The 13651-nt window shown below is 42.2% G+C and overlaps 1 protein-coding gene across 1 annotated transcript in view; it reads left to right on the top strand.

The window, feature by feature from the left end:
- The window catches only part of WDFY1 (WD repeat and FYVE domain containing 1), a 47299-nt gene that overhangs the window by 23525 nt on the left and 10123 nt on the right, over positions 1 to 13651 (top strand). The window contains exons 4-8 of the mRNA XM_082841486.1: positions 4984 to 5038; positions 6518 to 6668; positions 8248 to 8360; positions 10181 to 10307; positions 12461 to 12566. Coding sequence (XP_082697612.1) covers positions 4984 to 5038; positions 6518 to 6668; positions 8248 to 8360; positions 10181 to 10307; positions 12461 to 12566 — 552 coding nt within the window. The remainder of the gene's footprint in view (positions 1 to 4983; positions 5039 to 6517; positions 6669 to 8247; positions 8361 to 10180; positions 10308 to 12460; positions 12567 to 13651) is intronic.

Here is a 13651-nt window from a genome sequence, read left to right as displayed (position 1 = left end):
CCATTCATTAGTTGATGGATAGTTGGGTTGTTTCTACCTTTTGGCTATTATGAATAATATTACTATGAATAGTCGCATAACAGTTTGTGTGTGAACCTAAGTTTTCAATATTATTGAGTATGTACACCTAGGAATGGAATTGCTGGGTCATATGGTAACTCTGTACTTAACTTTTTACAGAACTGCCAAACTGTTTTCCAAAGTTGCTATACCGTTTTACATTCCCAACAGCAATATATAAAGGTTCTAAGTTTTTTACATATTTACCAACACTTGTTATTTTCTGGGTTTGTTTTTGTTTTATTATGGACATCCTAGTCGGTGTGAAGCGGTATCTCATTGCGGTTTTGATTTGCATTGCCCTGATAGCTAGTGATCCTGAGCATCTTCTCACGCGCTTGTTAGTCGTTTGTATATCTTCTTTGGAGAAATATCTATTCAAGTCCTTTGCGTTTTTTTTTTTTTTTTTTAATTGTTGAGTTGTAAAATACTTGGACCTTCAGCTTGGAAGAGTTTCACCAGTGAAACCGCCTGGTCCTGGGCTTTTCGTCCTGGGAAGTTTTTTGAGTGCTAATTTAATCTGTTTACTTGTTATGGGTTTTCTATTTCTTCTTCAGCCAGTGTGTGTTGTTTATGTCTTTTTAAGAGTTTGTCCATTTTATCTAGCTTATCTAATTTGTTGGCATGTAATTGTTCATAGCAGCCTTTACAGTCCTTTTTCTTTCTGTCAGGTTTATAGTAACGCTCCCCCTCTCTTTACTGAATTTAGTAGTTTGAGTCATCTCTCTCTTTTTCTTTCCCACTCTGGCTAAATGTGTGTTAATTTTGTTGATTTTTTTCAAAGAACCAGTTTTGATTTAATTGATTCTCTATTGTTTTTTTCGATTCTCTGATAATGTATTTCAACTCTATTATTTTTCCTTCGGTTTGCTTTGAGTTTAGTTTGCTGGATTGATATTTTGGGTATTGTTGATTGAGAAAATTTGCTGGTTTTGTCTGCTTGGATGTCATAATAATATTAAATTGCTGGAAAGGCTTCTGAACACACATTCCCTATTTCTCTGCTTCTTTCATCAGGACCAATGGTCCGCAGACTGCGCTTTGAGTATCACTGCTTTATAGAACTGCACACAGAGCAGTGAGAGCACAGACCGGTGCCTGCACCTGGCCAGAGAGCGGCAAGGCCAGCCTGTTACTGTGCTGAGTCATAGAGGATGGCTAGGAGTTAACCAGGCAAGAGGGAGGAGGACTTCCAGACGCAGAGGACAGCATGAGCAAAGACAGAGGGGTTTTCAAAGTCAGGGTGTGCGCAGGGAACAAGAATGAAGCAGCTTGGCAGCGTGAAGCAGATAGGACTGAAGAGATGGCTGGAGCGGGTCACAGAGAGCCTTGCATTCAGCACTAGGTGTCACGCAGAGTGCTAATTAAGAAGGTAGACATGGTCCCTGTTCTCAGGAGCCTTACGGTCTCATGGGAGGGACAGGTAATATACGAGTAAACATGAAATTACAGGTTGTGGGAGGTGCTGTGAAGAAGTGAACAGGCGCAGTGGAAGAGGGAATCCAGAGAGATGTGTGGCCCCGCTCGTAGCAAACAGGATCCTCAGGAAGGAAGACCGCTCCAAGGGTGTGACGTTCAGCTGAGGCCTGAAGGGCAGGTAGGAGACAGCCAGGCAGAGCCAGAGTAAGTTTTCTGGAAGTGAAGGTCCAAGTAAAGACTCGAGGCAGGAAGATCTCTGTGTCTGAGGACGTGAAGGGGGTCGTCTTGGCTGGATGGTGCTGAGTGACGGGGCAGGACGAGGGGCGATGCGACAAGCGGGCTGAGGCCAGGTCACGCAGGGCCTTCTAGGTCTGGGTGAAGTTTTAAGTTTTGTAAATCTGTGGGAAGCGCTTACAGGGTTTTCAGCAGAAGAATGGCGTGATTTAATTTACATTTTTAAAAGATCACTCTGGCTGTTGAGTGGAGAGTGGATCGAGGGGCCACAAGAGTGGAGGCGGGAACATCAGGTGTTGTCGCTTTCTGGGTGAGAGGGCAGTGGCAGTGATGATGGACAGAAGCAGATGACGGACATACATCTGTGGCAGGTTGGGTGTGGGGAGGGGAGGAAGGGCAGCAGCTCAGGTGACGGCCAGGTTTCTGGCTTGAGTAACTGCTAGACAGAGGTACCATTTATTGAGAAGAGAAAGGCTTAGGGGTATGTGGGGAGAGGGGGCATTTAGAGGGAAAGAAGACAGTGAGGAACCAGCTGTACAGTTGAGATACCAGTGAGACAACCAATGGCGATGCGGAATTGGCATTGGATTTGCAGGCCTGGAGCCCAGTGGGAGCCTGGGCTGGGGAGTCATCTGCACATAGGGCATCTTTCAAGCCGTAAGAATAGCTGTGATCAGGCTTCCCTGGTGGCGCAGTGGTTGAGAGTCCGCCTGCCGATGCAGGGGACACGGGTTCGTGCCCCAGTCCGGGAGGATCCCACATGCCGCGGAGCAGCTGGACCCGTGAGCCATGGCCGCTGAGCCTGCACGTCCGGAGCCTGTGCTCCGCAACGGGAGAGGCCACGGCGGTGAGAGGCCCGCGTACCGCAAAAAAAAAAAAAAAAAAAAGAATAGCTGTGATCTCCTGGGGAGAGAATGAGAAAAGACAGGCCCCAGGCCTGAGTCCTGAATGACTGATTTAGGAGCGGGGTTGATGAGGAAGGCAGCCAGGAAGGAAGGGGAAATGGTGATCTGAGTGTGCATTAAGGAGCCTGGACTACATCGTGTAAGCCGAGCTTCCCAAGCTTGCATAGTCAGTCATATTTATCATTTAGGGGACTTGCTGAAATTCGCGTTGCCTGGTCCATGCCAGACCCACAGCTTCAGAAGCACTAGGGAGGGGCCTGGGAATCTGTATTTTAGCAAGTCCTTTCGGTGACCCTTAGGATCGAGTGCATTAGGGAATCACTGCATGATGGGGAGCCATTGAGGAGCATCAAGTCGGGGAGGATGGAACGGTCAGGTGTCTGTCTGTTTGCTTAGTGTGCCGATATGTGGAAGATGTTTGATTAGATGTAGGTGTTTAATAGAGAGCAGTGCTGATAAGATGGCATCCGGTTTCTAGCCAAGATGATGGTGAACGGTTAGCTGCTCCCTGAGACAGAAGACACGCTGATATTGAGGGGAAAGGTGACAGGTTCAGTTTTGACAGTTGGGTTCATGTGCCCAAGGGGTTGGCCTGGGCTCGGGTTGGGAGTCCTCCCAGTTTAGGTCTCAGTGGAGACCACGCCTGTGGCTGGCGTCAATTAGGGATAGCAGGTACGACGAGAAGAGCAGAGGGCCAAGGTCATGTTCCCTGGGGAATATCAACATTTAAGAGAAAGTCAGGGGGTTGGGAACCCACAGGGGAGACAGAGACGGAATGGGCCATGTGGGAAGAGGGCCTAAGATCAGAGCAGGGACCCGACCTTGGGGATGGCAGCTAGACAGCAGCTGGTGGTTGCAGGGAGGACCCTTCCCATGCAGCGGGGGTGGTGCCCTGCTGTGCGGTGGATTCACGAGTGACCGGGGTGAGCAGCTGGAGACCCTGAACGCGGTGAGTGTGGGCTCATCTGTAGAGAAGGTTTTGGCTGAGTAGGGGATGAAGAAAGTTTTGGTATCGTTAAGAGAATTTTGTTGTTTTTTGTTTGCTTGTTTTGCTTTTTAAAGTAAAGGAGAAGAAGCCTTGAGTGTGTTTAAGGGCCAAGAAAGAAAGCCAAGAGAAAGGACAGGCTCTCTGCTTAAGCAGTTCACGCAACAGGGGGCAGCCGGTGAGGGCTGGGGAGCTGCGGGCTTGGGGGTCAGCGCCCACCTGCTTGGGGCTGCTCTGTGTACGTTGTGTAGTGATAAATGCTAGTGGTCTTGTTTTTCTCCCTCTGAAGATTTTATAGGAATATCGTGGCGATGTGTACACACATATAACGAGAAGCCACGAGTGCAAGCCTCAAATGCCTTCTCCAGTGCTGGTAGTGGTCATGCATTTATTTCTCTAGGGACCATTCTTGTGGCTCGTGGTTCAAGGGTACTCTCTGCAGTTACAGGATGGCATATAAAAACCCTTATAGCTCCTCAGTGGAAAGGAGCAATGTAAATTCAATTTATTATTAGTTAGTATTAATCTATTGATTTCCCCCAAGTAGAAATTAGTATGTATAAAATGCTGATACATTTTTGTACTTTGTAAAAAACCAAGATGGAGGACAAGGAATCAGTATTCCTTTGTGGGTTGTTTTTTTTTTTTCTTCCTGACCAATCAGCAATTCATAATGTCCATGTTATCAAGACCCTTAAGGACTTATCAATTTAGCGCTGATCAATAGAATTTTTAATTAGTGCTTTTTCTTTAGAGTTTTATCTTCTCAGTTTTATGCTGAGGCTCATTTTCTCATTAAGAAATATGTACTTTTAATTTTTTCCTAGTTATAAAGTATTACATAGTCTATATAAATTTTGGAAGATACAGGAGTATTAAAAAAAACAACCACCCGCAGTGTCTAAATATCCTTTTTAGTGTGTGTTTATATATTAAGTATACGTAATTTTCCTCTTCTATTGCCTCAGATACCCAATGCCTTATTTTCATTAGTGCTGAGAATTCTGTTAGTAATGGGTCTTTGTAGTTTTACTTTGTATGTGTCATCTTGAGGAAATTCTAGTGAAGCCAAGAGAGCAAAATTAACAAGATGCCTCCTTTGCAATTAGAGGGAGAGGAAATACAAAGCACTCATTTGTAGAGGAAGAATTGGACAAAAATGCTGTGCTGGTCAGCAGCACTTTCTTTTCTTGTCTGGTTCCAAAAGAAATGGTAACCGGAGGACAGGACCAAGAAGCAATTCCCTATTGTTCTTACGTAGCTAATCTTGAGTCCCAAGGCTGGTGGTGGCCATTTTGGGATTTTACTTCCTTTTGAAAGTTAAGGTCCTGTTGTTTTTAAAACCATAACTGTTTTCTTATTGCATGTGTTTACTTTTAGGAATTTCACGTTTCTGAAGATTTTAATAAAATGAACTTTATCAAGACCTACCCAGGTAATTATAATACACACACACACACAACTAGAATACCATGTCTTATGATCAAAATTAGGTTTTCACATTAACTTTTTAAAAGTGTTGTTACCCCAGTTATGTGGGAGGCTATTAGCTCTTCAGAGTTATTTACCATCCTTATCCTGCTCATTAACGTTTGAAATTTTGTATAGTATTCCATTGGGTGCAGATTTAATTTAACCATTCCTCTGTTTTTGAAAATGTATACTGCTTCCATTTTTTGATAACACATACTAACATATATGATGGTGTGTATATGTGTGTATACATATCTGTGAGTGTATATTTCATATATATGTATATACACATATGTGTGTGTGTGTGTGTGTGTCCTTGATGGCTACTCTTACTCTAATTCTGTAACTCATTACTTCTATTTAAGACAGATTACTAAAAGTAGAATAACTGGGTCAAACTTTAAAACTTTTTTTAATACTCTGGATTTATTTTGCAAAACTCTTTCCAGCAATAGTGTAAATTTTTAATGAGTGGTGATTGAGAGTGCCTGTTCATTAAGTCTATATTTATCTTTATAAATGTGTATTGCCAGTTTGATAGTCAAAACTTGTTCTCAGTTTTAAAATTATTTAGGCTTTATTTAATGTTGGCCATTTGTCATGTTTTATGAATATCTGTTCATGATTTTGCCCATATTTCCTGGGAGTTGTATTTTCTGATTTTTCTGATTAATTTATGAGAGCCCCTCCGTTTTTCTGAAGCAGCCTACACAGCTGAGAGCAAGGTCAGAAGTGTCTGTGTCTAGCCTCTGACTTCATTCATCAAACTGGGCATTTATTAAACACCAGCTGCATGCAAGATCCTGTTCCAAATAAAGTAGACAGGTCACTGCCCTGGTGTGGCTTGCAATTGACCTGGAAATACAAATATTCTAGAAGTTAGGTAATAGAACACCTTCCTCATTCTCAGCTATTGCTTTGGGATGCAGAACTTTACAAATGCTTCATCTTAAAAATAATAAGTTAATTTCAGAAAATCTCAGTTGCCCTTTTTTACAATGCCAGTGTTTTCTAAAGAGTCAAAACACTAAAGGTATAGACAATAAAAAACAAACAAACCTATTCTGTTGAGATAAGACTGCTGTTTTCCATATGGAATTCATTGAGAGTTGTATGTGTGTTTTTTAATCAGTTCTCTAATATATTATTTGAATCCCTCTTGAGCCTTACTCTGTAATGATTTGTAGCTTTTGATGGTCTTCCCTGTAGGGAGGCAGAGGGCAGGGCCACGGAGAGCCTGCGATAGCTCTTGGGTTGGGGCGGGCAGATGCTCCGCAGCCTGTTTGGAGTGCGGGCCTCTCCGGGATAGGACTGCTGAGCCTGTGAGTCTGCAGGCCGACCAAGTGGAGAAGGGGAGCCTCAGTTCACACCCACGGAGACTGGACTCCAAAGGTCACGTTTCTTCCTGAAGGGCGCAGACTTTCCCTTTCTGTCCCCACAGCCCATCAGAACCGGGTGACCGCGATTATCTTCAGCCTGGCCACAGAGTGGGTGATCAGCACGGGCCACGACAAGTGTGTCAGCTGGATGTGCACCCGCAGCGGGAACATGCTTGGGAGGCACTTCTCCACCTCCTGGACTTCGTGTCTGCAGTATCCTTCCCTGCAGCGCCTCCCGGTCTCAGCAGCTAGTTCTGAATCTGCTTGGAAATTGCTGCTTGAGATCCAAAGACTGAACGAGTCCTACATATTTCACATAAAATCTAAGAATTTCTATCTCTGCTTTTTTGCTATAAAGTCGGTTTATTAAAGATAATAGCTAAATGAATTGCTCTTCTCTGCTGGGATGTGCTCTAGGTGTTTTAATACAAAATCTCGGAAAACCTAAACCTCATTAGCGCAGACCCCTCCCTTCACTCCTTTGCTTTTCAAAGTGAAAGAAAAGACTTTCTGTTGTAGAAAGAAAGAAAGAAAGGAACGACTCTTCTGGTGATGGTTTCTTTGCAGACCCCACAGGAGAACATAAGAAGGGTCTGTGACCCTGGAGTTCATAAATGGGCTACAGTGTGTTTGGAGAGGGTTCATAATCCTTATAATACTCGCAAAGTTGCCTCAGGATGCCCCAAATGTTACAGAATTGCCGCTCTCAAATTTTTCTTCTACCCTATGGGATTTGTTTCACATAGCGCTCCCTCTTGCCTAAGGCTGCCTGTGGTAGCTGTGTATCTTAGCGATGGCAAGGTCAAGGCTGTCAGCAACAGACAAATGCCCCGCAGTAGTTTCTCTTTGAGAGTTGGACGTCTGGTGTAGTAAAACTCTTTTCTTCCATTGAAAGCCTTTATAAAAAAATGTGTGCTACAAATGAATGCACAGCATGAGATATTTAAAATAGTACCACATGCTTTAGAATCAAGCAAGGGAAGACTACTCAGATGTATCAAGTGCTAAATAAGTTTTTCTGTTATGTGTTTGGCTTTCGTATGGATTGATAGAAAATGGCACCGAATCACATAATCATGGCCCAGCCTGTGGTCCTCCTTTTGATCTATGTTTTGGAATTAAAATAGTAGTTATCTTATTGTGGGTAAACTACTGATTTGCCACAAATGTCTATGGCCATAAAGCGACCAAGAAAGTAATGAGTTGTTGCCAATAGTTAATATATTTTTAAATTTAAACTTTACTACTACCCCAAATGACTGCTGTTTGGATGATTAAAATTAAAACTCTTCACAGCAATTTAAACCATCCTCTTCACTTAACGCTAAATCATCTAGGCCCCCAAAAAAGATGGGTTCATGTCCATATTTGCTGTCAGTTTTACACCATTTCCAGAGATATTTCATGAAAAGCAGTTTTCTTCCAGTTCTTTTTGGCTGTTTTCATTATTGAGCATTTTACTTTTTAACACTTAGTTATACTTTGCTTATAGTCACTTGTTTTTATGTCTGTCTTCTCCATCAGCTCTTAACTTTTTTTTTGCCAATTCCCAGGATACTGGTTGGAATAGTAACAGCTACTCAGTGAATTCTCGTTGAATGAATGAATATTAATTTTCCTGATAATTCTAGCTTAAAACGTTCTTTTTCTTCAATATGTACACGTTGTATGATTTTCAGCTGGGTATTTCTTTTCTCGTAGTTTTAGGTGTGTCGCTTATTCTCTTTAGAATGCACATTTTCTTCTTTATAACTTTGGATTGTGTTGTACGTCCTTGACTGTGTCTCCACAGATACGACTTTGATACTCAGTATGCTTTTGTCGGCGACTGTTCTGGACAGATCAGCCTGCTGAAGCTTGAACAGAGCTCCTGTTCAGTTATTACCACCCTTAAAGGACATGAAGGTAGGCTGTATAATCACCACCGTTTTTCACCTAATTCGGGCATCCAGATTTAGTTCTCAGCTCTGTGGTTTCACGAATGATCACCTCCTTATGATCTGTCAGATTTCAATCCGATCGGCCAGATAGGGGGATTAAATCTCAAAAGGTCTCAAAGAGTGAAAACTAAGCAGGGTGTTGGGGAGGGTTTCGTGTTGTCCAAATCCCTTCTAGATGGCTTGTGTGGATAATACTTTCTATTTTGTTTACCTTTGAAATTAAATTATTTTTGAAGACCTTTTCAAATGTCTTATAAATGGTGAGACCTTTGGAAGAATGTTGTTATTACTGTTTCAAATTTGTCACTTTCTAGGACACCAAGCAAGATGTAGTAGGTGAGTACAATTAGAAGAAATGTATGAGCTGGTTCTGTCTCTACTTGGGAAACATCCCCGGGGAAGGGACCGCGGGAAAAGAATGACTGGGTGGAATTTTATTATTTCTGCAGGGTGGTGAGTTGGCCGGGCTTTGTGGAAAGGCTTTAAAACTCAATCGGCTATATTGAGTCACAAATTAGAAGCTCCGAGGCCATCTGGTTCACATCGAAGAATTGGGGGTTTGTTGAAGGAATTAATGATGGACTTATTTATGAAAATAGTGTTTTTAAGTGTAACAAGTTGTATGTCCTCCATAGCTAATCTATTTATGTAAAACCAAGTCTATCAGATCAGGGACCTTGAAGGGGAAAAGGGAGAGAGAAGGGCAGTAAGTTGGAATAGATTTAGGCAGGAAAGTACAGGCCCTGCAGAAACCACTTTCTGTTTGTGACTAATGGTCTCATGATCCCCATGCTGTTAAGTATTCTCTGGGTTGCTAAGGGCAGAGCGTGTTCTGATAACTACTTAGCAGTGTTCATGTAGAAGGCCCTTGCTTGTCTGCTATTAGGCCTCTAGCTGAAGTGCATGGGGCATAGGATCAAACAGGGTCAGGATTTCTGCAAAGTTGATCCCTGAAGCCAGTTTTGCACAATACTTCTTTTTTCACTTTCGTTAAGCTTCTGTGAGAAACTAGTCTCTGTTGGTTTTGAATGTGGCTTTATCAGTTTTCTGTATACCCACCAAAAATATTATTAGCTTGTGTGACTGGTTCAATTTTATTAAGTTTATTAATAGTTTTTTTTCTAGGCAAGCAGCAGTCAATGGAACAATGAAGAGATCTGTTGAAAGAGAAATCTGTAGAAAGAAAGATTTTCCCAAGGATATCAAATTTAATAAGTTTAGCCAATATAGAGTGTGAAATGTAGGGTTTGGATTTTTTTACCTAAGTTCTCTGGCATAATTGTATGGTACACCTGCATCTCTTTTTTTTTTCTCTGAGATACTTAATTCAGTTTTCTTAAACGTAGGCATCCTGTGGTAAGACACCTGCAAGGTCCCAGAGCCCTAGAATAATCTAGATTTTAATCTTATATAAGGTAACCACAGAAAACTTCACTGCCTTTTCTCATTAGATATTGGTAGCTATTTTTTTTCTTCAAAAGCTTTTTCTGAACTAACCCTCATATACAGCTATTTTATAATTTTTTGGTATAAACGGGGAAAATCTTCTTTAAACACATTTGTGTTCAAAGCAGTTTGATATACAACTGAAAATCCTAATCTTGTAGCTTGGGCCAGCAGATGTGCTGTGCCTTCTCTGTGACTCGTGATAAAGTGTTGAACGCCCATTTGTGCAATGAAAATACATTTTTACTTAAAGATTTAGCTGGTCCTCGTTCGGTCTTCTGCCTCAGATGTGTATGTCCTGATGTAGAATTACATTTAGCCTCCCTCTCTCACGCCTAGGTAGTGTCGCCTGCCTCTGGTGGGACCCCATTCAACGGTTACTCTTCTCAGGAGCCTCTGACAACAGCATCATCATGTGGGACATCGGAGGAAGGAAAGGCCGCACACTCTTGCTCCAGGGCCACCAGTGCGTGACTGTCTGTGGGGGTGGGGAAAGAATCTGAGCTGGGGCAGGTCGGGGGCGGCGTTCGTATTCTGAGAGTACCTTCTCCAAACCCCGTCTTTTAGCAGACAGTGAGCCCTGTGTGATAGGGCTCTCTCAGTCTGCTTCTAACTGCTTTTCCGTGAGGCCTGAGTGTCTGGTGTTCTGTAGCAAAAATAGAGGCCGGGGTTTTCTTCTTCCTTAGTCCATTGGTAGTAACTACCGTGCCATTGGTAGTTTGATAGGGAATTGCATTGAATCTGTAGATTGCTTTGGGTAGTGTAGTCATTTTCACAATGTTGATTCTTCCAATCCAAGGACATGGTATATTTCTCCATCTGTTTATGTCATCTTTGATTTCTTTCCTCAGTGTTTTATAGTTTTCTGAGTACAAGTCTTTCGCCTCCTTAGGCAGGTTTATTCCTGGGTATTTTATTTGTTTTGTTGCAGTGGCAAATGGGAGTGTTTCCTTTATTTCTCTTTCTGATTTTTCCTTGTTGGTGTGTAGGAATGCAAGAGATTTCTGTGCATTAATTTTGTATCCTGCAACCTTACCAAATTCACTGATTAGTTCTAGTAGTTTTCTGGTGGCATCTTTAGAGTTTTCTATGTATAGTATCACGTCATCTGCAAGCAGTGACAGTTTTACTTCTTCTTTTCCAATTTGTATTTATTTTATGTCTTTTTCTTCTCTGATTGCTGTGGCTAGGACTTCCAAAACTATGTTGAGTAAGAGTGGTGGGAGTGGGCAACCTTGTCTTGTTCCTGATCTTAGTGGAAATGCTTTCAGTTTTTCACCATTGAGAATGATGCTTGCTGTGGGTTTATCATATATGGCCTTTATTATGTTGAGGTAGGTTCCCTCTCTGCCCATTTTCTGGAGAGTTTTTATCACAAATGGGTGTTGAATTTTGTCAGAAGCTTTTTCTGCATCTATTGAGATGATCATAGGGTTTTTCTTCTTCAGTTTATTCATATGGTGTATCATATTGATTGATTTGTGTATATTGAAGAATCCTTGCATCCCTGGGATAAACCCCACTTGATCATGGCATATGATCCTTTTAATGTGCTGTTGGATTCTGTTTGCTAGTATTTTGTTGAGGATTTTTGCATCTGTGTTCATCAGTGATATTGCTCTATAATTTTTTTGTATGTGATATCTTTTTCTGGTTTTGGTATCAGGGTGATGGTGGCTTCGTAGAATGAATTTGGGAGTGTTTCTCCCTCTGCAATTTTTTGGAAGAGTTTGAGAAGGATCGGTATTAGCTCTTCTCTAAATGTTTGATAGAATTCGCCTGTGAAGCTATCTGGTCCTGGACTTTTGTTTGTTGGAAGATTTTTAATTACAGTTTCAATTTCATTACTTGTGATAGGTCTGTTTATATTTCCTAATTCTTCCTGGTTCAGTCTTGGAAAATTGTACCTTTCCAAGAATTTGTCCATTTCTTCGTGGTTGTCATTTTATAGGCATATAGTTGTTTATAGTAGTCTCTTATAATCCTTTTGCATTTCTGCAGTGTCAGTTGTGATTTCTCCTTTTTCATTTCTAATTTTATTGCTTTCGTCCTCTCCCTTTTTTTCTTGATGAGTCTGGCTAAGGGTTTATCAGTTTTGCTTATCTTCTCAAAGAACCAGCTTTTAGTTTTATTGATCTTTGCTATTGCTTTCTTCCTTTCTATTTCATTTATTTCTGCTCTGATCTTTATGATTTCTTTCCTTCTACTGACTTCGAGTTTTCTTTGTTCTTCTTTGTCTAGTTGTTTTAAGTGTAGGGTTAGATTGTTTATTGGAGATGTTTCTTGTTTCTTGAGGTGAGATTGTATTGCTATAAACAAGATGGCAGTGTGGGAAAACGTGGAGTTAGCGTCTCCCCACAAATAGGGCGCCTGCCGGCCGCTGGTGGGGGACTCTGACCTGTAGTTCTTAATGACCGATTAGTAGTGTTTATTTCATAGAAACTATTATTCTGTATAATAAGTTATAGAATGCCAATTAAAGTTTATACTGGGATCCAGATCATCAATGATAAAATGTCAGTTGCTGATTCCAACGAGGGGAGAGATTTGAGCCTGCATGAAGATGATGTCTGTGTTTTCCACATTGAGACACGTAACTGTCGTGTGTGCTGTTTGCAGTGACAGGGTGCAGTCGCTGTGTTACCTTCAGCTCACGAGGCAGCTGGTCTCCTGTTCCTCAGATGGCGGAATTGCAGTGTGGAACATGGACGTTAGCAGAGAGGAGGTAAGAGAGGGCAAGGCAGGGCTGACCAGGAGAGCTCCCACAGCCTGCCTCTTGGTTTTCTACCCGGTGACCGGAGATGCCAGCCAAGGTGCAGGCAGTCCCAGCTCTTACTGGTTAGCAGCTGACAGGGTCCTGCATGTCACTTTGCACTGCATTCACTACTCATTGGAGAGTTTCCACAGGGACAAGCGATATACACAGCCAGGGCATTTAGGCTGATTTTCACAGACAAGGGCAAGGAGAGGACCCGGGAGACGGTCTGGCATGCGCAGGGGAGTGACTGTGGGGAAGCGCTCCGAGGTTGCACACCTACCCTGGGGTCCCCGAGACGCGCACCAGGGGCATAGCTCCTCTGGGAAAATATATCTCTGTCCTCTGCTTTTATTTTCCACTGACTTCTGTTCCACTGAGTCCATGTCAACATAGTGTTCTTTTCAGGAGACCTGCGTTCTAAGTGCCTTAATTTCCCTGGGTCTCCATTCCTTCTTCCATAAAGTGGAATAGTTGAATGAGATGACTTCTAAGGTCTCTTCCAATTCGTTAGACAGACACTCTATCTAAGCAATCTCTCTGACTTTTTTTCTATTTTAAAGAATGCTGCAGTGAACATTTTTGACCTTGTCATTGTGTGATTGTTCAATTATTTATTTCAGAAAAATTTCTGAAAATAGACCCTTTGAGTCAAGGATATGTGCATTCTGAATGCTTTTTATAGATGTCAGATGATTTCCAGGCAGGATTTCCATTCTCATCTCTGCCAGCACAGGTATTTATCTGTCTTTTCCAAGTGGCGTTTAAAACCTGTGACGTAGATAGCGGAGTTGATTCCAGAGAAGATTTTAGTGTGAGGGGTGTTAAAGACTTATGGTTTAACTTCAGAAACATTTATTGAGTATCTAAAGGGTGGTCCTAAAGTCTGGAAACTTAGGTGCATATGCATCATAAATGATACTGCATTGCAGTACATACTGTATTGCATGATGTCACATGATGTGTTCCAGGTGCCGTCCTTTACGCAGCGTGTAGGTCAGTATGCTGCACACCTCTGTGGTGGACGCCAGGCATGAATGCAGCATTCCCACCCA

Source organism: Leucopleurus acutus (genome assembly GCF_964270905.1).
Source record: "Leucopleurus acutus genome assembly, chromosome: 6".
In the NCBI taxonomy this organism is placed as follows: Eukaryota; Metazoa; Chordata; class Mammalia; order Artiodactyla; family Delphinidae; genus Leucopleurus; species Leucopleurus acutus.
This window is presented reverse-complemented; position numbering and strand designations above follow the sequence as displayed.